The 23043-nt window shown below is 42.5% G+C and overlaps 1 protein-coding gene across 3 annotated transcripts in view; it reads right to left on the bottom strand.

Annotated features, from left to right (window-relative positions):
• Positions 1–14551, bottom strand: part of THEMIS2 (thymocyte selection associated family member 2) — a 103514-nt gene extending 88963 nt beyond the window's left edge. For 2 of the 3 annotated variants that reach the window (XM_075195530.1, XM_075195532.1), the window contains exon 1: positions 14325–14551. In XM_075195530.1, the coding sequence (XP_075051631.1) occupies positions 14325–14430 (106 nt within the window). In that variant the 5' untranslated portion in view covers positions 14431–14551. The remainder of the gene's footprint in view (positions 1–14324) is intronic. The other variant, XM_075195531.1, reaches the window with a different exon arrangement.
• Between the last annotated feature and the right edge of the window lie 8492 nt (positions 14552–23043).

Raw genomic sequence — 23043 nt, 5'->3', positions numbered from 1 at the left:
TGAGGATATGTCATTTATGATAATGCCACCAATATTGTGAGAGCATTACACCTGGGTGAAATCCACCACATTCCCTGTTTTGTTCACACAATCTACTTGGTGGTACAGAGCTTTTTGAAAAATGACATGGACGTGCAGGAGATGCTGTCTGTGGCCCTAAACATTTCGAGACATTTTCGGCATTCTGTAACAGCATGTAGGAGATTGCAGCAGCTGCAAGAACAATTTATTTTGCCCTGCCACTAACTGAAGCAAGAGGTGGTAACAAGGTGGAATTCCACACTTTATATACTTGTGAGGATGGAGGAACAGCGAAAAGCCATCCACGTTTACTCCACAAGCCATGACATTGGGAAAGGAGGGGAAATGTATTTTAGTCCAGCGCAGTGGAGAAAACTTTCCGTGTTATGCAAGATGCTGAAACGATTCGAAGTAGTCACCTGTGAACTGAATTCAGACACTGCTAGCTTGAGAAAAGTAATTCCCTTAAGTAGACTTTTGGAAAAGCACCTTGAAAAATTGAAGGAGGAGATAAAACAAAGAAATTACGCTAAGTATGTCAGACTTGTAGATGAAGTACTTTAATCGTTTCACCAGGATCGAATAGCTATCAACTTCTGGAAATCATATCACTACATTTTGGCGACTATGCTTGATCCTCGGTTTAAGAGCTATGTCTTCTCTTTATTTTCCACTGTCCCTGGTCACAAGAGATGCAATGATCTCCTGGTGAGCTAGTTGACAGCTGAAGTGGTACCTGACACGATGGCGTCCCCTCCTTCAGTTTTTCAGGCTACTGCTGCTAGAAAAAAGCTAAGCTTTTCTAAGAAACACAAGGATGATGCAGATGACTCAGCAGAACATTTTGACATTTGGTCTGGTTTAAAAGAATTACACTAAAATTGTGACAGTTCTATCGTAAAATGAACTACAAATTCCACTAGGAAGTTCTTTACTGGCATTTAGATCAAAGTACAAAGACTTCTGCAATGGTGGATTCCAGTGGGGATGAATTAGTATTGTGTGGGGATATGTACACACTGATTGTTACTAGCCGCGGCGGTGCCCAGCCGCCGCGACTCACTCACCTGCGTCCCAGCTGTCGCTACGGCGACCGGGACGTCACTTCCGGCCCTGACCCGGCCGTTGCCGGCAATGAGTAGATGCTTCAGCGCTGCGTCCCGGCAATGAGAGGAAGCCGGGCGCAGCGCTCACCATATTCTCTAGCCTGTGGGCTAATTAATGCAACCTATTAATTATGCTAGGGGCTGTGTCTAATTCAGAGCTAGGCTCTGATTGGTGGCCACTGGTATTTAGGGCAATGAGGTCTGCTGCCTCATTGCCGGTTATAGCTCCTGTGTTCCAGTCTGCTGACCTGCTAGTTCCTGTCCTGTATCCTGATATCTCTAATTGACTCCCCGTGTATGACCCTTGGCTTCGAATTGGACTTCGCTCGTGTTTCCTGTGACCCTGATCTTTGGCCTGTTTACCCGTTCTGCTATTTGCCTGTGACCCCTGACCTCAGCTTGTTCATCGATACTGTTGTCTGCTGCCGGCCCTTGACCTCTGCGTGGACCCGACTCTTCTTGCCTGGGTTCTCCCCAGCCGGTACGCACTTCACGACCCTCTGTCAGTCTGCGGCCCAGTCTGTCCCCACCATCAGGGGCTCCAGTGAACACCTGACTGGCAGAGTAGATTCCGGGTTGTGTTGTGCCGGCTGGAGGGGTTCCTAACACTGATGAGGGTGAGGATGATGACAGTGTAGATTGCAGGTGCTGCGATCTAGCTTAGAGAAGGAAGGTGCCTGATGCTGGAATACTTATTATTATTTGGGTAAAATGACATGTTGGCAATTTTATGTTTTTCTACAGTAAAGTTTCACCTTTATCAAAAATGTGTTTTTTCTTTAAAAAAAGTTAAAACTTTTTTTTTATATTTTTGTTCTTGACATTTATGTTACAGAGACTTCTGTAATGGTGGTTTCCTGTGGGGATGAAATAATATTGTGTTAGAATGATTTACACACTGATGAGGGTGAGGATAAGGCTGAAGATGATGACAACAACATCTTGGGCCTGCTTCATTAAGGATCTTAAATGAAGAGGATTCTTATTTCAGTTTCCTGGACAAAACCATGTTACATTGCAAGTGGTGCAAATGAGTGTTCTGTTTTGCACATAAGTTTAATACTGCCTGTTTTTTCATGTAGCACACACATATCAACTTTAAATTGCAGTGTACAAATAAGCTATCAAGTATTTGTGTGCTACATGAAAAAACAGGCAGTATTTAACTTATGTGCAAAACAGAACACTCATTTGCACCCCTTGCAATGTAACATGGTTTTGTCCAGGAGACTGAAAAAAGAATCCTCTTCATTTAAGATCCTTAATGAATCAGGCCCCTTGTCACTATATTCATTGACAGCACTGTTACCTTAGCTGCCTTAAGCCCATTGTTAGCTTGTTTTGTGGGAGGCCCAAACAAACCAAGCATTTCAGCCACAAAAGTGGAACCCCTTGTCGCTGAAGTGCTTGGTTTGTTAAAGTGTGCATGTCCTTTTTAAGATCCATTATAAGGGTGGGTGGGAGGATCCCAAGGATAATTTCATCCTGCACCACTTTTCCTTTCAGCTACCGATGTGTGCCAATGTTACCTACATGTGCTATAAGTGCTGAAGTTTGTTTTCAATCATCCTTTCAATTGCTACTCTCACATATGTGTGACCACATACTTTGTTTTTCACTGGGTTCACCATCTCCAACTGTGTTATAGGAGTGCTCTGGGTGACGGTAATATCCTCTTCTTCATCTTCCAAATCTTTGTCTGCAGGGGGCGCTAATTGGAAGAAGTTAACTAAAATGATTAATATTGTTTTACCGTGCGATTAGTACGTTACATGTAATGACGCAATCGCACTGATTAATAACACACACAGTTACATTCGCACTTACACTTGTAAATAGTACACATTTATTAAGGTTCCAATCCACATTTATTTATTAGTAATATGTATTAGAGATTATTTATACATAGATAAAACTATAGTAAAGGTATTTATGGTTCAGGTCCTCTAAGAAGTAAAGAGTTTGGTCTCAAATTAATGCTTATTTCATCAGCTTCAGCCTGGTTTCGACAGAGTAGTGATCGCATCTAGCGATCACAAGTTATGAGCAATATGAGATTAATACTCCAAAGTACTTTGTTTGTGGGTCAGTTTGGACTGGTTATTCGGCAGGAAGACATGTAGGCAACAGTTGGGGGGAGTTGCCCCCCACCCTTGGAAAAGATCAATTGAACTGACCTATGACCAGCAGACAAGTGGAACATCGTTAACCCTGGACCAATGAAGACCTCTCTGAGTGTTATCTGTGTACATTGTAACATCATCAGTGGTTTTTGTTAACTGGAACTGCATATAAGCTCCCTGGACAAGTAAGTTTTTCCTCTCTTCCTGACAACAGACAACATGACTGGCGCCGGTTTAATTTAATGTATTCGTTTTATACTTTCCAGTTTAATGTTATATCTTTAATGCCTTAGCATGGCTTGCTGTAAATCCTGCTATCTTTTGCTATTAAATCTCTTTGTGCGTTGGAACCACGATAATCGCATTGGACAATGTTTATTGGTAGCGATAAAATGAACATAACATTCTGTTAACCACAACTACCAATTAACTGAAATATTTTGGTTTTTGTTGTTCAAATTGTGGCACACCAGTTGATTTTGAATCATGTGGTATGTAAAACAGTAATATGGGTTCTGAAATTTCCCATCCCTGTGTGCTTCTACCCAGGAGCAAAACTCTAATTGCAAATTATATACTGATGCTGATAGCTAGGAAGTGGTGTAAAAAAACAGGAACAAAAGGGAACAAACCACAGTGACACTCATGTTCCTCTTTGCACTAATTAAAAGCCTTGACTAAAATTTTTTAAAGGTGGGAAGGAATAGACCTATGATTTATGGGCATATGCTTATTCATGTGAAGTGCCAAAAATCTTTAGAGATTTTCACAGCCAGTGTGAGAATGGGATTTGTCTGGGCAAACAAAGGAAAATATTGTAAGGACATAATAACATTAATTTAGCAAACATATTATCTACACAATCCCTGTTTAATGTAGCAGGCAAGAGTCAATGCTCAGTGCCTTAGCCTGCCTCTTCTCAATTCAATCCACAGTCTTCCCTCCTCTTTTTACAGATGCGTTCATCTCCTCTGTATAAAATGAAACTCAAGATCAGTGGCGGATCCAGGGGGGGGGGGGCGATCGGGGCAATCGCCCCCCTAGCAGGGGCTTGCTGCCGACAGCTACACACTGTGCAGGTCCGTTCAGCAGTGACATTGTGCTGCCCGGCTGCTCTGATTGTGTTTTAAACACAATCAGAGCAGCGGGACAGCTCACTGTCACTGCTGAATGGACCTGCACATACTGTGCAGCCGCCGCCAGCCTTAGAAGTCGGAAAGGGGGCGGGGCCTAAATCGCCCCCCCTACATCGCCCGGGGGATATAGTAATTTCCTAGATCCGCCCCTGCTCAAGATGCATTAGCAGCATTATCCATCCAAGCAGTGATCATAGGAAGCTTAGGACCAAGCCTTTAACCAAGTTGCATACTAACATCTTAATACATGGAAATACATGTGTAAAGATGTATAATACAGTATAACATCCCCTTTTCCTTCAGTTGATTGACCTCCAGATGAGTTGTGCCAAGGCCACAATACTACTTAGTTCATGATGTTCTGTCTGTATAGGCCCACAGTGTTGTTATGATGGATGAAATTCTGAAGTTGGATAATAGCATTCTTGTCACTCACCGAGGTATCGGGCAGCCCACCCAACCCCCGGCAAACTTACCTCGCTCCGTCCCGGGCACCGCCATCTTGGATTTGGGTCTCCGCAACTTATAAAATCTCTGCCTGCATCCCTATTGGCCAGGCAATCTTGGTGCTAAATACAAAAGGCACTTCCTCCAAACACTCAGTACCTGTTCCTCAGTTGCCTTTTGGTTCCTAAGACGTGGCTGCTCTGTATCCTGTTCCCTTGTCTCCAAAGCTGACACTCCAATCAAGTACCTGCTACATTCCCTTGTCTGCAAGGCTGACACTCCAATCAGGTATCGTCTACTCTACTTGTCTACAGAGCTGACGCTCCAACTATGTACTTGCCCTCCTACCTGCTTGTCTCTTGAGCTCACGCTCCAACTTATACCTACAGATCCATCCTCGGTCTACGGAGCTGACGTCCCTTCAGCTGTTCCTGTATTCAACTGTCCCTTTGTCTCCTGACTTCCCAAGAGGGTCTCGATCACTACTCTGGCAGGGACTGCGAGCAGACACAGCTAAGACCATACTGCTTTGCGGCAGTTCCTGGTGAACACCGTCTGCTTGTTAGACTCCGCGCCCTGTTGGAGTAGCGCTAAACTGTACAGATCCTAGGATTCGCATCGTAAAGACCTGCTATCGCTTGAGACCGTGATAATTCTGTTGCTGTACTGTCAGATTCCATCATAAAAAGCCTGTTGTCTGCAGACATAGATGGTTAAATAAGTAATTGATGTAAATGTATGCCAATGTAAGCAGGATTTTTTAGTGCCCACACTATAATATAAAATACTCTAGCATAGGCAACTTCTCTGGAAAGTAATTTATAATTACTAAATGGTGTTCCTCACCTTGATTGTTGGCCTGTAAAAAACAGCCCCAATACCGCAATGCATGCATCAGTTCACTACATCTCCAAAAGAAAGAAAGAAATATCTCCTAGTGGGGGCACACGAAAACTCATTATTAGCTTCTGTAAAACCATATACTTTATTATTTATTAAAAGCTGATTAACAATATCATCAGCTTTTAATAAATAAATAAATAAATAAATAATAAAATATATGATTTTACAGAAACTAATAGTTAGTTTTAGTGTACCCAAACTAGATCTTTTTTTCTTTCTTTTGGAAATGTTGTGTTCATTATTTCTCAAGGGGTTGCCCCTCTGCTCTGAAAGTTAAATATAGAAGAAATAGAAATAAAATACACTATACTAAAGAGCAGTCTCACGTTATTCACAATAATGTTGATTAGTCATTGTGTTATTCACAATAATGTTGATTAATCATTGTGTGCGGAAGTTAAAAAAAAACCTTTTTATGAAAGCATCAGTTCACTATAAACTGTTGGGAGAAATGTGGTGAAGCAATGACATGGTCACAAGCAAGGGCAGATTTCAATGTAGACATGTCAGTTTTACATTCATGACTGACTGATGGCACAAAGACATTTCCAGCTGGCTAGATCTGTCAAAGATACATCCAGAACACTATAAGGGATACATTTTCTATAATACCCTGCTGTCACCAGAAAAGCTAAACCCTTATTATTATAGAATATGGGCTTCTAAAGTGTTCTTTCCCCACGATGCTGGGTATGATCCGGGACCTGGCAATATTCATATTTACCCACGTTCATTCTTCAATCATTTCTCTATCGCTCCTTATACTTTATACAGTGTGACTACATAATACGCTTTGTGAATTTTTGTTATCTACTTCACCAAGGCTACTAACAAGTGGAAATATCAACAACAACAAAACAAATATAAAAGAAATATATACCAGAGAAAGTAAGATACATATTTTTATATCCATCTGTTTGATGTGTGTTGTATACAAACCTATTTCCAGATTCCCAGACAGAGTGGTTGGTTTCTCATTTGTCTATTTGTATGTTTTATTATCATTTCAAACCCTGATTCTGTGTCTTAGGAGTGTGCCAGCTAATTATGACATCTACTCTGATTTAAATCATCCTCCATCTATTTATATATTTATTTTATTTATATAGGGCCACCATGTTACGCAGTGCTGTACAGAAAAAATATAGTCATTCACATAAGCAAGTTAAGATGATGAGGATGATCAGTCTGCCACATTGGAGTTTACAGTCTAAGGGATCTATTTATTATTAAATTTCCTCTCTCTGGAGAAAACGATTATTTCTACTGCTTCTTATCACAGCAATGAAAAATATGTTTTCTCCGGCATTTAACAAGCTTCTCTTGCTGAGACAGTGGTAACAAAAACTGCCTGTCCCAGCAAAATATTTCTCCGCATATCTGCACAATGCTTCCGTGTAATGATCCAGCTGACAGGGCATTAGATAAGTGTGGGGGGCAAAGGAAGAGGGGAAATGCCTGAGAAATCAGATCTGATGTTGAATATTTAACTACAAAACAGAAGAGATAAAGAAGAACAAGCAAAGATGAGAAAGAGGAAGGAAGCCTCTAATCTAAGCTTTAACCCTTCAACTTATAAAGTTCCCTTGTATTTTGTTTTAAGCAGCGTTTTTTACAGTACATCATACTGTTCACTGCCGTGAAAGGGTTAAAGTAGCTAACAATGACCACAGGAAGGAGGGGAGAAGCAAGCAGGACCCAGGAGGAGATAAGATGTGGGGACTAAAAACTATAGTTTTGCTTTGCTAATGCCATCCACAGATAAAGTTTGCTCTTCAGGACATATAGTGAAAAAGTAATCTTTTCTTTGCTTGTTAAATTAAATTGGTTTGTGGAGGAGTGCCCCGCCGCAGCGCCCATGAAGAGAGCGAAGATGGATCCCGCTGCTGTGCCCGTGAAGAGGGTGAAGAAAAATAAACGTACTCACTGTTCCTGCGATCCAGCGCTGGTGAGCATTTATTCTCTTCTTCCGCAGGTTTGGGCAGCAGTGGGCAGGTAAGCCAATCAGGGCTCACCTCCACCTGCTGGCCAAATGGCGGCCGGACGAGTGAGCCAATCCTGTCTCACCTCCGGCCGTTTGAATTACTGGCGCTGCGGCTAACCAATGAGCACTTCTCAGAAGTCCGGCGGAGCAGCGAAGAGAGGACGTCATGGGACGTCTGGAGTACAGACAGCAGAAGACGCCAGTGGAAGTGGCAGGGTGCCCTTGTCAGGGCAAGGTGCTACCCTGCCACTGGAAGACAGCGCTGGAGACGCCGGCGGGGAGCCCTTGCAAGGGCTGATAGCGCCCCCGCACAGAAAACTGCAGGAAGCTCCGCGCCAAACTGGAGAAGAGGCGCCACTGACACGGAGAAGACGTTGGGAGGCAAGTAGAGTATCCTGCGCGGAGCATGTAAGTATACTCCGCTGTTAGGTCGGGCACAAGGCCCGGGGGCACTGTCGGGCACTAGACTCATGGCCACAGTTAGGGGCACAAGGCCCTAGTGTTAACTGGGCACAAGGCCCATAGGTAGAGAGGGCATAAAGCCCTGTAGTTAGTTGGGCTTTAAGCCAATAGGCAGAAAAGGGCACAAGACCCTGTAGTCAGATGGGCAAAAAGCCCATAGTCAGGACACAAGGCCCTAGGTAGTAAAGGACAAGAGGCCCTGTAGGTAGTTGGGCATAGAGCCCATAGTGTGAGGACATAAGGCCCCTAGTAGAGAGGGCACCAGGCCCTGTAGGTAGATCAGGTGTGAGAACCCTGAGTTAGGAAGGGTGCAATCCCAGAGTTGTAAAAGAGAATCTAGGTGATAGTCCTAGGCAACAGTTAAGCAGAAGGCTCCTGTTACGTCTATACTTAACTGTCTGGTTAGATAGCAGAGGTGTGTATTTCGTTGGCAGCCTTCCAGATACAGTAGCAGAGTCTTATTATGCCTGTGTGGTGAAATACAGTATTGTGCATTGCATTTGGTTGTGCATTTGCATTTGGTATGTTTCCTTCAAGGTGCAAGACGTCAGGCACCCATTAAAGGTAGGCTCTTGTTTCTGACTGTAATCCTGTGATACTCTGTGTCTGTGGGAACAAGGGGTAGTTAAGAACACACACGCAGTGAGGGTAGGACACACAGTAGTCTTCCCATCCCGTAGGTCTCCGGGGTTACAAAGGAATTTCTGAGGCCGTGATTGGGCACCATAGTGGCAGTGCAGCACAGCCCTTTTGAATTCCAGCAGTAAGTCCCGTGGTTCCGATTGGGTGTCCAGTCTGAGTTCCGTCAGGGTCCCTGACTGTTCCAGATTGGGCGGTGTTCCACTTGGGGGAAGGCGACCGTCTCAAGTTCCGGTGGTGGCCACTGGTGTTTCCGAGCGGATGCTGTCACTCTGGTGGCGCGTTGCTAAAGTGAGCCCCGGTCGTGCAGGTGGCGACTGGTCCTTGGGATTCGGTGAGCTAACCCCATAGTGAGAAGATAGTCTTCTCGGTACGACCTGGGTGAGGGTTTAGGATCAGCCCTCCGGAGTAGAACGTGAACACCGGCTGGTGTTTCCCGCAGGTAGAGGGAAGAGGTCTAGGGAGTGCACTACACCCAGTTTCAAGCGAAGTTGCGTACCTGACCATTAGTTGTTTGTTTTAGGGTCAGGGCGCCTGTTGTTAGCTAGTACCAGTTGTGTGGGAGGTACATTTAGCCTCACTTGTAGAGTAGAGGGAGGTCGTGTTGTTTTCTGTCTTCCACAGGTGACGGAGAGGTGCAGGAGAGCAGGGACCGGAAGTTGGAGTGCCCGGAGGGAAGTGGAGTGATCTGACAGAGGTAAAGTTGCTAGTCTGCTGGGATAGGAGAGCGGCTGGGGTGACTCAGAAGTGGACGAAGGTGGCCACCGTTTGGAAGGTAAGATATTTGTGTACGCCTGTCCTGTTCCCCACAGGCGTTCAGGTTCTCCAAAGAGGTTTATGGTGACTGAGTTAAACAATGTAAAATAGGTTAAGGCAGGAGAAATCTCTGATGTCTCCTGAGGTAACCATTTGATAAGTTGTGTGGATTGATGCAGTTGCTTTTCTTTGGAGAAAACAACCATTTTTCCATGTTTATGGCTAATCGCACTGTCTTAAATAAATCCCTCAGCAACACCAACACACATTAGGGTTCATTATGTCAGCAGCCAATTACCAGTATAATTTTGGACTGTGGAAGGAAATCATGCAAATATGTTGAGAACATACAAACTCCACACCCATCTTTGGCTATATCAAACTGACATTTCCCAGGTATCAGTGTAATTAAAAAACAGCTAAAAACATATATTTATTAAACTGCAGGTTTGAAATAGTGGAGATGTTGCCTAAAGCAACCAATTATATGCTAGTTATTTATTTAGTACATTTTACAAAATGACAGCTAGAATCTGATTGGTTGCTATGGACAACATCTCCACTTTTTTAAACCTGCAGTTTAGTAAATATACCCCATAGTGTCTCTGAACACTTTAGTATCCACCACAATCATGACCCTGAGGCATTGAAGTTTGTAGGCATTAAAAAGGTACCAAAATATTGCAGAGGAGGAGACCATGTTAAAAGTATATCCAGGGAAGAGGCTCGGTGGATATACGACCTCCGCACTCTCCACCTTAAAGGTCCCAACCTGGATCTTGACTTGGGCACATTTCTATAATATGACTTACTATACCATTCTTGCCCTCAAGCCAACTATATTTACATAACATCTAAATGTGTGTGTGTGTGTGTGTGTATGTATATATATATATATATATATATATATATATATACATACATATAACCTCCTCCTATATACACACCACTCATTATACTACTTAATGCAGGTTTATAGACAAATAACATGATTTGTCTTCTGTTTATCTGTTTATTCAATAGCACACCTCTACCTTTGTATACAGATACAATTCATGTAGTTTATGTATACACCCAATTATTTCTCTAGTTATGTTTCATCAATAAAATGATACACTGCAAAGATCATGTTTTTTACTCTTTATTTTCGCAATTTTTATCATTCAAGAACTTGTCAATCACCATTAGTAATCTGCCATGATTGGTTGCCCTTGATTATAAAAGACTTGAAAACAGCACATCTGGGTATTCACATTCTATCCCAGATGAATTCCGCATCCATTGGGGGAAACACTTTGCATTATACCCTACTTGTGCACCTGCCCACTATTCAGCGTTACAATCGAAAGGACAAAGAGGAGTTCCATCTCATCCTTCCACAGGTCTACTGTCACAGGCCAGAGACGAGCAGCCTAACAGTTGTCTCACAGCACACAACGCAATGGTACAGCGGCACTACTGCGCATAAGCGCACCTTCTAACACAGGACACCACGGCAAGATTCAGAACTCCGCCTCCCTTACAATCTACAGGGGAGGTAAGGAGCGTCCAAGAAGAAGGTTCCAAGCGCTGCATTGAAGAACATGTAAGTTGAGGACACCTCTATGACTTTTTCCATATCTAGACCTTTGGATTGTTTATTTATTAAGAAACTGTAATATTCTCCCCATTAAGGGAGCACCACTTGACCATAGTGGGAGGATCATTATTCAATACAAGGAATTCTCACTCTGCACCAAGGATTTACTTTTTCATCTATAATTTGTTAGTGCATATTGATCTGCATCCTCAGGAATTTAGGGGATCACTATCCTCCAATCAGGGGACTACATACCGTTTATCTACATATTATATTGAGACATTTATTATTGGTGATATTTGGTGTTTGCTATTAGCATATCCATCTTTATAAGAACTTTTCTGGTAGACATTCATCCTTTGATATACATTGCATTTTGTTATTTACCTTGCTTCAGAGTGTGCTTACATCTACTCTGTCTTTTTCACAGTTCTGGCCAATGCTAGATTGTTTATACATATTGTTGTTTAGCCAATAAAGTGGTATTTATTACTGTGCCTATAATCATATATTAATTACAGGACACATATTCAACTCAATACTTTGCAGACACACATGCAGGCATTTAGCGCCAAGGAGGTATACAACCATTCATTCTTATTTAAGGTACAGGGGGTTACATTTACCCTTCTTCTTTAGGCTGCTTTACTTACCCTACATTTACAAGGGAGCACAGAAAAATACACCCAATTTCTATCAGTATAATTACTGTCTCATCTGTCCAATTCTACAGCACATGCATGTGTTCCATATGTTTTTCCCAGGTATCATTAAATATAACAGTATCTTCTCAATAAGGCAAAGCCAGAAAACACCAGTCGAATTACTGATCGTTGAAAGGTTGGCGGTGTACTTTTTCTTACAAACAGCATAATCGTAAATTGAAATACCCAAATAGCATGACAAAAGTAATCTGCTCTTGATCCACTGGGGTCAGTGGTTTTTGCCAATAATCCAGTCTAAGGTCACATTACCTAAACTATTAAGCCATAGGTATTATACTACTGTATAGGACCAAGGGCTTTGCTGTGGGATTATTGCTCCAAGTTTTAACATCTCAGGTGTAACCCCTTTACCCAGAACTCACCTGTTCAGGAAGGCCAGTTTCAGAGATCATAGATAGAGAGAGAGAGAGAGAGGAGGAGGAGCCTTCGTGGCACTTCTGCCTTACATCACATAAGTTCAATTCCCAACCATGGCCTTATTTGTGAGGAGTTTGTATGTTCTCTCCATGTTTGTGTGGGTTTCCTCCGGGTGCTCTGGTTTCCTCCCACAAGAGGAAGGAGGCCTACAAGAAGGGCCCTCTTACTTCTTTGATTGTTGTATCCAGTATTGTTTGTTACTGTGTTTTTCTCCAATTGTAAAGAGCTACGGAATTTGCTGGCACTATATAAATACATGTTGATGATTATGATGTCCAGAGCCTGTTTCAAAGTTGATTGCAAAAGGAGAGCAAGTTCTGTTTAAAGTCCACCACTAGAAATGACCCAGAATTTATAAACATATCACTGCTGTTACTGTGGTACTGAACAAATTAGTGTCCACAGTGAGGTGCACTGTCCAAACATTAAAGCCCAACCTCCTACTATTTTAAAACTACTCTTTGATTAAATGTAGCATCTATGTTTTTCTCTGTAAAACAGCTCAGTATAGACTTATTTATGATATACATTATTCATCAGAGATAGGGGACACTGGGACTGCCTTTATTACAGGAGGCACTTTTGTGTGTTTGGCATTTTTTTAATTGAGCAAAGTGTATCTAAAAATTCACCTATCAACTGAGGTGCAATTGGAAGGTGCGAAAGGCTCACATAATGGTAGCATCTGCCCTGCATACTCCACTTAACTTGGCTGGTGAAATCATTGCTCCTTTGCAAAAGATTCAATTTTGTTCTACTAATCCCTGAAATTTGACATAAAGCTAGACACAGCTACACTAAATGAGGTGCAAAGTACCACTGTGCCTCAGCAGTTCTAAACAAATAAGGCCAATAGACAATAAAGCACCTCTGTTCAGGAATACTCTGTGGATCTCCTACCACCATGTACCTTAGGAAATCGTCCCTGAAAATGAACACTATTACCTTTCTCAGATATTGTATCTGGACATCAAGCTAGGGGCATTAAAATTAGGAAAAACCTTAGGGTGTGACTAAAATATGTGAGTATAATGCATAGCTATTATGGGTAAGGCTTTACGCAGCCCTGCTATGATCAACATTACAATGCAGAACCTCTCTGATAACTAGTATATAATACAGACACCTCTATATGGTAATTAGTATAATATAAATATAGTATATACAATATTGACATGAAATACTATGCTGTGATTTACAGCATAGAGTACATACCATCCATCCATGGTCACCACTATACAGTACATATCCCTTTTGATAGCTTTGGTGTCCTACATACAATATAGCTACCCACTGATTTCCAGTTTATTATACATAATCCCAACCCAGAAATATGCTTTTAAAATGCAGAACAAACCTCTTCTGGTGTCATGCAACCTCTGATGTCCAGTTCAATATGTGCCCACTGAAGCCTTGACATATATCACACATAGGGGGAATTAAATTAGTCGCAACATTGCAGGAACATTGCAGCTAAGCATTTTTTACAGTAATATGGTACCGCAACATCGCAGATTTCTTCTCGCACCCCTATGGGGGACAAAGAGAAATCTGTGATGTTGCGGTAACGCAGAGTGACTTCACATTCCAGATGCACTCCGCGCATTATTGCATTCCCCCCATTGAATTAAAACCCAACAGTGCTACCAATAACAGCTATTAGATTAAAGGCAGGCAGCAGAAATTTTTTTGATAGACTGCTGCTACTTAGGTCATTTGCTTTGCTCAGATTCTAGTTATCGATTATTTATTACATTCTACAAAATGACAGTTAGAATCTGATTGGTTGCTATATCCAACATCTCCACTTTTTCAAACCCCAGTTTAGTAAATATACCCCTTAGTTTTTTTTGTCTGTCAGATGACACCAATTCTTATAGTATTAAATTTTTAAAGTCAATCATTTTATTTGTCTGACTTACATTAGCTGCATTTGCATTTTACTTCAGAAAACAGTCAGATATTATAAGCTCTGTTGAATCAACCTTTTACTTTTGTACATTTCTGCATGATTTTATATACTTACTCTGCAAATAGACCCCAGACGCAATCTGTAATATCCTCGGCAATGAGGAAACTGGTAGTGATGCAATACAATCCTTCAAAGGTACAGCATTCTCCAAATCTTCCATGGTATGGATTCAAAAAAATATCTATCTGTTCTAACAAAGAATGTAGCAATGATTGTGAGCTTTCTCAAGCCTCAGAGTGTCAGACTATTTCCTGTGTCACGTCCCACAAATTAACAGTGAAACTGCAAGAGAGGAACTTTATTATTCTACTTGTTTGGTTAAATAGTACTGTGATAAATACTCCTCTATGACATCCTATATTCTATCCTTTAACTCCACTATATCATTTAATTTTATGTCTTATGTAGTCAATACCTAAAATTATTTTTTCCATTCCATTTCCTGTGCAGCCAGGTTCCTCAGCATACCTAGAGGGGAAGGGGGGATACATTTCACACTTAGGTTAATCTAACCTCTTCTGAAACGCAGTGCCTCCATCTGAGTCGTGTGCTTTCTTTAGGATTGCAGATCTTTGCAAAGTCTACCAGGGGTAGATTCAGGAAACCCCAGCCCGACTCATTATCAATGACTGATGATGGCACACAAAACCACCAAGAGGAATTTGGAGCCCTGATACAGAAAGTTTGTGGAACCCCATAAATAAATGAGTAAGATAAAAGTTCTGTCGCTAAAGGGGGCATGGTCACATAGTGTTGGGGGAATGGACAATATGGGGCATGGCTGCGCTTCCTTGGACATGACATATTGGGCATGATTCATTAACAACCAAAAAATGAGCGTAATGTGTATATTTAAAATATAATAACGCACGTACATCTGGCATAAGCACATCCGTATTCAATAAGGAGGGAATGTAAAAAAATGTCTGTTCATGTATTTGGGTCTTGGTACGCTCTGCTCTGACACTGCAAGATACGTTCAATACATATGTGGAATGCAAAGTACAAAAGAACGCACAGAAATAAAAAAATAATCAATTAATATTACTGTAAATAATATAAACTGAATACTGTTGATGCCTCTTCTTCATTGCACAAACCTTGCTTACTGTTTAAGACTTAACACTCTATAAGTAAATAAAGACACAGAAAACAATTTTAATTTTGGAAACAGGTCACAGTTTATTGAATTAAAGAAGAAAATGGGGGCAGCTAACAACTAATAGCAAAACAGTGTATGGCTAACAGGCACTAACCACTGGCCCCAGGACATAGTTCTATACGATTGTCAGGTGCTAAATCTGGTGTCATAGTGACTACACCCCTTATGGGCTCACAATGACGTGCCCACACAAAACAGGTCAAGGGGTCTCCAACACAAAAGGACCAATAGCCAGGTTGCTTCGAAAGGGGCAGTGATAGCACAATATAAATTAGTCACTGACTGCAAAAGCTTTCCTGCCAAGCTAAAGTCATTTAACAGACCTACAGCCCACTATCAAGTAACCTAACTACCAACCACCCAATTGCCAGTAAAGCTGCTCAAAAAAAAGCCAAAAACCCTCATCCGTGAGATGAACCCCATCAGTCCTATACAGCTGAGCCCGATCCACTGTAATTAATCGGTGGATGATGACTCCCCCCTGAAAGACCTGACGATATTCCTGGCAGACTGGTTGACTTTCTTACGGAGAGTCCTCATAACAGGGTCAGGTATGCTGGCCCTTCAGGAGAGCCTAGGGATAACATTAGACCAGCATAGATGTACCGTCGTCCATTTCACCTGTATGGCACGCAGATCCTCCCTAATGAAGATTAATAGATCCAAGGATTTTCCTTTGCCTAAATGACTGCCCCCGAGAGTATCAAAAGTACATCAGGTGTACTGTGTCTGCTCACTTCCCCAGACAAGAGGGAAATAAGGGACATTCAACCTAGTCCCCTCCTACCTAACCATTTAATGTCCACCGGATGGGGGAAGGCATCCCTGTTACAAGAAAAGCAATGCCTGTACGCTCAGTACACGTAAGAATGACCTACCACCCATAGTCATATCTTCAGAACTGGCAAGTCAGGAACTAAAACACAAACTTGTCCTGTCAAATCCAGCTATAACCGGATGTTCCAAAAGCAACTATCGCTGCAGGACAGAATGGAACCACCAATTGGAAGAGAGAAGGAGGGGAGGGAGGGAACGGTAACCCATATGAAGGTAAAAACCCATAAAACCCTGAAAGCTAATCAGGCCTGGATCCGGTGAAAAAAAAGGAAAAAATCTCTTCATGCCCTCACTGAAAGCAGCAAGCAGCAAAGCCATGGGTTACCGAAGCAGGAAAGGAAGGGCGACCGGGCATATAGCCATCATCTCTTTGGTCTAATGTATGTTTTGTATGCATCCGACTTCCATCTGCCCAGGGACTTAATCTCAGTAATGAAAGAGCCTGTCTCAGCATCAGCTGTAGCCACACCAATTTTAAAGGAATGGGTGCAGTATAGGGCTGAGTCTAAACTAGGGATGTGCACCGGCGACTTTTGGTGTCTCGTGTTTTGTGTTTTGGATTCGGATTTGCTTGAGGTTTTGGGTTCAGATTTGTTTCGCAAAACACCTGCCGAAAGGTTTTGGTTTTATATTTAAGGTTTTGGATTCAGATTTTTTTTGAAAAAAGCATAAAAAGTTCAAAAATCAAGTTTTTGGGCTTATTTTCACTCCTACGCTATTATTAACCTCAATAACATTCAATAACAATAATTTCCACTAATTTACAGTGTATTCTGAACACCTCACAATATTGTTATTAGTCCAAAACATTGCAACGAGGTATCTTTCTGGACTGCGTAGTGGAGTGGTCCCCACAATATAATAAGAAAACCATTAACTGGTCTGAATCCCACCAAAAATTGTACCTGGACTGCGTAGAGGAGTGGTCCCCACAATATAATAAGAAAACCATCAACTGGTCTTAATTACACCAAAAATTGTATATGGACTGCGTAGAGGAGTGGTCCCTACAATATAATTAAAAAACCCTCCACGGGTCTGAATTCCAAAAAAAAAGTTTCTTGACTGCGTAGTGGGGTGGCCCCGGTACACAATTTTTTACCGGGGCCACAATATAATTAAAAAACCCTCCACGGGTCTGAATTCTACCCAAAAAGTTTATGGACTGCATAGTGTAGTGTTCCCCACAATATTATTTAAAAATTTTGCAGCAACAGTCAACGTTGTTTAATATCTGATACACCTCTATCTGGACTGCATAGTGGAGAAGCCCCGGGGCCACAATACCTCCAGCAACTTCCAAGTGTAGTGTTTATAACATATAAACACTACAGTAGTTCCAGCACGTCAATACCTCTTGTTTTAAATTATGACAGGGCATTTTACTTTTGGTTTAATTTTTTGAATTTGTTGACATTTTGTTTTACTTTTTGAACATGGCAAACGACTGTTGAATGGTCACATAATGCCAAGTTGCAAGATGGAATTGTCCTTGGGCCCTCCCACCCACCCTTATGTTGTTGAAATAGGACATGCACACTTTAACAAACCAATCATTTCAGCGACAGGGCCTACCAAACAACTGTGGCTGAAATGATTGGTTTGTTTGGGCCCCCACACCAAAAAATCAATTCATCTCTCCCTGTACAAACTAAACAGGCTCTACTGAGGAAAGATGTCGTCCTCATCCTCAACCTCTGATTCCTCTCCCCCTACAGTGTGTACTTCCTCCTCCTCACACATTATCAATTCGTCCCCGCTGGACTCCACAACCACAGGTCCCTCTGTACTATCTGGAGGGCAGTGCTGTACTTCATTGAGGAATTGATTATTCATTTTTATAAACATCATTTTTTCAACGTTGTGAGGAAGCAACTTCCTTCGCCGCTCACTGACCAGGTTCCCCGCTGCACTAAAAACTCTTTCCGAGTACACACTGGAGGGGGGACAACTCAGGTAAAATAGAGCCAGTTTGTACAGGGGCTTCCAAACTGCCTTTTTTTCCTGCCAGTAACAATATGGACTGTCTGACATGTCTATTTGGATGGTGTCAGCAAAATAATCCTCCACCATTTTTTTCAATTGTGACAGCATCCAATGCAGCGACAGTAGACATGTCTGCAATGGTTGGCAGGTCCTTCAGTCCGGACCAGATGTTCTCTAAACACACTTGAAAATTGCATTAAACTAAAATGTGGGGAGAGGGGCCCTATCGGCATGAACCAACCAGGGCTCCCCCCCAATTCAGTCTGATCCCTGCAAATCAGGAACACAACACTACTGGACAAATGGGCCAGACCTACTGGGAACGCTACGGAAATCCACTGACCTTTCACTACTGGTCAGTCTTGGACTTTAGAAGTTTGCAAGAAATTTGGTTAACATTTATGATCATGTGCCTGACACGCAATGTGTCCCCAGCAGCATGCTTCGACTGCGCTACTAACTCTTTCACACACAAAATGCATCAAAGAATGCTAGCGAAAAATACCTATTAAATAAAAGGGTCTCATAATCATTAGTTAAAGCAGAAAGAGCACCAATTAATTGTCGCAACATCCCAGCCACAATCGACCTTCTCGCATCCTTTACCACTGGCCCACCCTTTAAGAGACTTTGAGATCAAGAACCCTTTTGTAAAATTCGCCCATCTGTGCAGGTGAGCCATGAAAGATATGTCGGTCAAGGAGGCAGTCATGAACGTCTTAGTGACGCCTGCATGGTATTTGACTCATATAAAGGCAATCATGTCGTCACTCTGACCTGCATCATGCCGAACCTGTTATCCCAAAAATTGGCCCCACTGCTGCCAGGCTGCAAGATAAGCTCTCCTGGTTGAAGGGGCCATGGACATCTCAGTAAGACCATCTATGCAAAGCTAACTGTGATGAAACGAGTTTGATATCACCTTATCCAGCCTGTCCCTTGTTTCTCACAAAATGTGGAGCATAACAGCATGCACTTTTTATAGCCCTGTTAATATTCAACCAGCTCACCAGATTGCAAATGCAGTGTCTTAATTACATGGGGATAAAGGGACATTGTAGCTATGCCTATATAGAAGACTTTTTCACTATATGCTACTCATTGTAAAAATGTATATTGTTTATTGTAAATATTGCAGTGATGTTGTTATACATTGTTCTTAAATTGAAGGTGGTTTATGAGTAAGGATTGGGTGGGGTCCAGTTCCAGGATACAGGTGAGGGGGCTGTAGCTGCATTCATTCTCCCCATTCTTTCTCTATGGTAAGTCCTGATCAGCCGGAGGCTAGTTCTACCTGAAAAGCTTGTAAGGGGTTAATACTGGGAGTGTCATTTAATCATTTTGGCTTTGCCACTTATTTAACCTGAGTATGTCCCCATTGTCTCGGGTTGTATCCCACCAGATTCCTTGGAGTCATCCCAGCAGAGGTCCAAGGATGTATTGTAATGAGAAGATACAACCCAGTACCAGCCCCTTTTGACAGACAGATACTCTGAGAGGATCCCACTATCTAAGAAAAACCCTGGTCCCTGGACCTTGGGAAAATTACAGGGTATAGAGGATAGAGTGAGACACAGATGAGGTTGGGCTTTTTTGTTTTTTTGATCCTGGGAAGAATTCCAGCATTGAAGTCTAGGCTTCTGCTGGTACATATGCAGCTCAGAATAACTCCATGGGACTTGTTACTTGGTGGGCCTGATCTAACAGGGAGTCTACGGACTTGACTACTACTACGCTGGTAGAGGAAACAATGTCAGGCCAGCCAGCCAGAATTCAGCAAATCAGGACATCCTGGTGACTGAAGCTCCTTAAGCTAGTAGGGTAAGAGACAGATAATGTGGTAAACCTGCCTAGCATTTATTTACTGTTTGTATATAGTATGCTAGTGAGTGTTTTTATTACAATAAATGTACTGTTGTACTTTTCTAACTGCATTTGTCTGAGTGACTATAACAACCCTAGAAGGTACTGGATAGGATTCCCTGGCATAGTAAGTAGAGATGGGCGGGCTCGGTTTCCCGAAAACCGAGCCCACCCGAACTTAGGGGTTCCAAGTACTGAGCGCTATTTCGGACTCCAAAACAAGGCAAAACGTCATTGTGACATCGTCGGATCTCGGATTTCGCGAGTTTTGGAATCTATAAATACCGCCCTCCACGGCGATCTGGTGCCATTTGAGAAGGGACAGAGAAGGGGTAGGACAGAGTATAGAGCAATTGGGCAGGCAAAGTGATAGAAGAGAAAGAGGAGAGTGGTAGCAGTGTTAGAGAAAGCTCCATTGCTGAATTTGTCATTGCTGAAGTACAAATATACAAGTCCTTGCAGTGTAGGGTCTAATATACACCCTTATAGAAGAGCTGCTTTGGTCATTGCTGAAATCCTAATACAGCAGTCCTTGCAGTCTTTTTTCTGGATTTGCACTATTAAGTGTAGGGTCTAATATACACCCAAAGAGAAGAGCTGCGTTTGTCATTTGGTCATTGCTGAAATAGTAATCTACAAGTCCATGCAGGCCTTTTTTCTGAATTTGCACTACTAAGTGTAGGGTCTAATATACACCCAAAGAGAAGAGCTGTGTTGGTCATTTGGCCATTGCTGAAATCGTAATATACCAGTCCTTGCAGTCTTTTTTTTTTTCTCTGAATTTGCACTACTAAGTGTAGGGTCTAATATACACCCAAAGAGAAGAGCTGCTTTGGTCATTTGGTCCTTGAAATCCTAATGTACCAGTCCTTGCAGTCTTTTTTTCTGAATTTGCACTAATAAGTGTATGGTGTTATCATAATGGATTCACAGTAGTACACAAAAGAGCAGGAGCAGCAAGCAGCTGCTGCCACCAGTCCTGATGATAGTTATCCCTGTATGTCATCTGATAAAGCCTATCTAAAAGTACATAGTCTTTTGAAGTCAGGGAACAAACAAACAAAAAAACACCTTTTACCGTGTTGAAGAAAAAAAGAGCTGTAATCCAGGAAAAGTTAACTGCCGATAAAAAAATTTTTTGCCAACATGCCATTCTACACACGCAGTGGCAAAGATAGAATGAGGCTTTCGCCTTTCTCTATGAGTGTGAGATCTAAAATTGTTACTGAGGCTTCTTCTTGTAAGGTCACTCGTGACAAGGGCCTGATTAAGGGTTCTGGCCGCCCTAGGCTAATACGGCTGCAGCGCCCCCCCCCCCTCCTCCGAATATATAGGTGTATAGGAACACTCCTGAATATGAATGTTCAGGTGTATTCTCCAGCATTCAAATTTAGACAGATTGTGCCATTGTCTCTTACCTGTTCTTGCTCTTCTCTCTTGCAACTTTGTTATCCTCTCGCTGTCTTCTGGAAAGTTGGCGTCCTGTTTTGAAAATGCAAAAATGTATTATAATGCAAACCCTGAATGATTAGCCCCTTTAGTTAAAACAAAACACTCCATTATGGCCAGCTAAAAGTACCCCATTGGACAGGCATATATAAGCAATGTCTGAATATTTGTTGTCAATCAAATACAAACTTCTACCAGCCCCATCTCACTAATATTTAGTATTCTAGTGATTGCTGAGACCACCCATGTGACCACCATACAATCATGAGATTCTGCCCCCAAAAGCTGCTCTATTTTTTAAATACCCCCTGCAGCCATTTTCCTTAACCACAACCCCCCCCCCACAGCCATTTTCCTTAACCCCTGCTGCAGCCATTTTCTTTACCTCCCACCCTGCATCCATCCCCCTTGCAGCTATTATCTTTACCTCCACTCTGCTAGCTAGCTATCCCCCCCCCGTCACATCAAAACTCCTCCAGTCACATATATCAGCCCCCCTCCTCTGCCCTCCTTCATACATATCAACCTCTCTCCCTCCCTATAGATTTTCATGGCAGCCCCCCCCACCCAATAGATTTGTATGACAGTCCCCCTCTCCCTCCCTATACATATGCATGACAGTCCCCCCTCTCCCTCCCTATAGATATGCAGGGTAGTCCCCCCCCTCCTTATAGATGTGCAGGGTAGTTCCCCCCCTCTCTATAGATATGCAGTGTAGTTCCCCCCCCTCCCTATAGATATGCAGGGCAGTTCCCCCCTTCACTTACCTGTAGTTGTGCCAGCGTCGCTCCTCTCCTCAGATCAGCAGATAGGAAGTGAAGACGTCCTGCTTCCTGTCTGCTGCACAGCAACAGGCAGCCTGGCAATTGGCTGTGTGTTGCTAACCACTGACCACCAATGCTTTTGATCGTCGAGCCCTCCACCCCCCCTCCCCTCCCCCACCCCGAAAAAAAAAATGAAAAAAAAATAAATTTAAAAAATACCCACAGCACCGCACCCAGCGTCCCAGGCTGCAGCCTGGTCAGCCTAGTGGTTGATCAGGCCCTGCTCGTGACCAAGCAAGACCAAGTAATTCGGAGTCCAAGAGTGGTGCACAAATACTGTTACGTGTAAAAGCCGAGCTGCAAGAAAACAGTAAGGCATTAGAGGAAAATGTATGCTCAGATTCAGAAATGACACCAATCCCTGAGGAGAGTCCATCCACAAGTGGTATGTGTAATAGTGACCATTCTGATAGTTTACCCATAAAGAAGGTCTCTTTCAGCATTTCTGCTGATGAGTGTCTGAACAGCCTGAGTGTTGCCGGAGATACACAATTGAGGATGCCACTTTGGAATTGGAAGAGGATGAGGGGATATATGTGTAGCCGCTGAGGGCACTAATGAGGATGTTGATTATGAAGATGTTGTTTGTGTAAGTCCTGCACCAGTGGAAGCAGTTCTGGCATGTGATAAGAAGAAGGCCATTGTCATGTCT

Source organism: Mixophyes fleayi, chromosome 2, assembly GCF_038048845.1.
Source record: "Mixophyes fleayi isolate aMixFle1 chromosome 2, aMixFle1.hap1, whole genome shotgun sequence".
Classification (NCBI taxonomy): domain Eukaryota; kingdom Metazoa; phylum Chordata; class Amphibia; order Anura; family Limnodynastidae; genus Mixophyes; species Mixophyes fleayi.
This window is presented reverse-complemented; position numbering and strand designations above follow the sequence as displayed.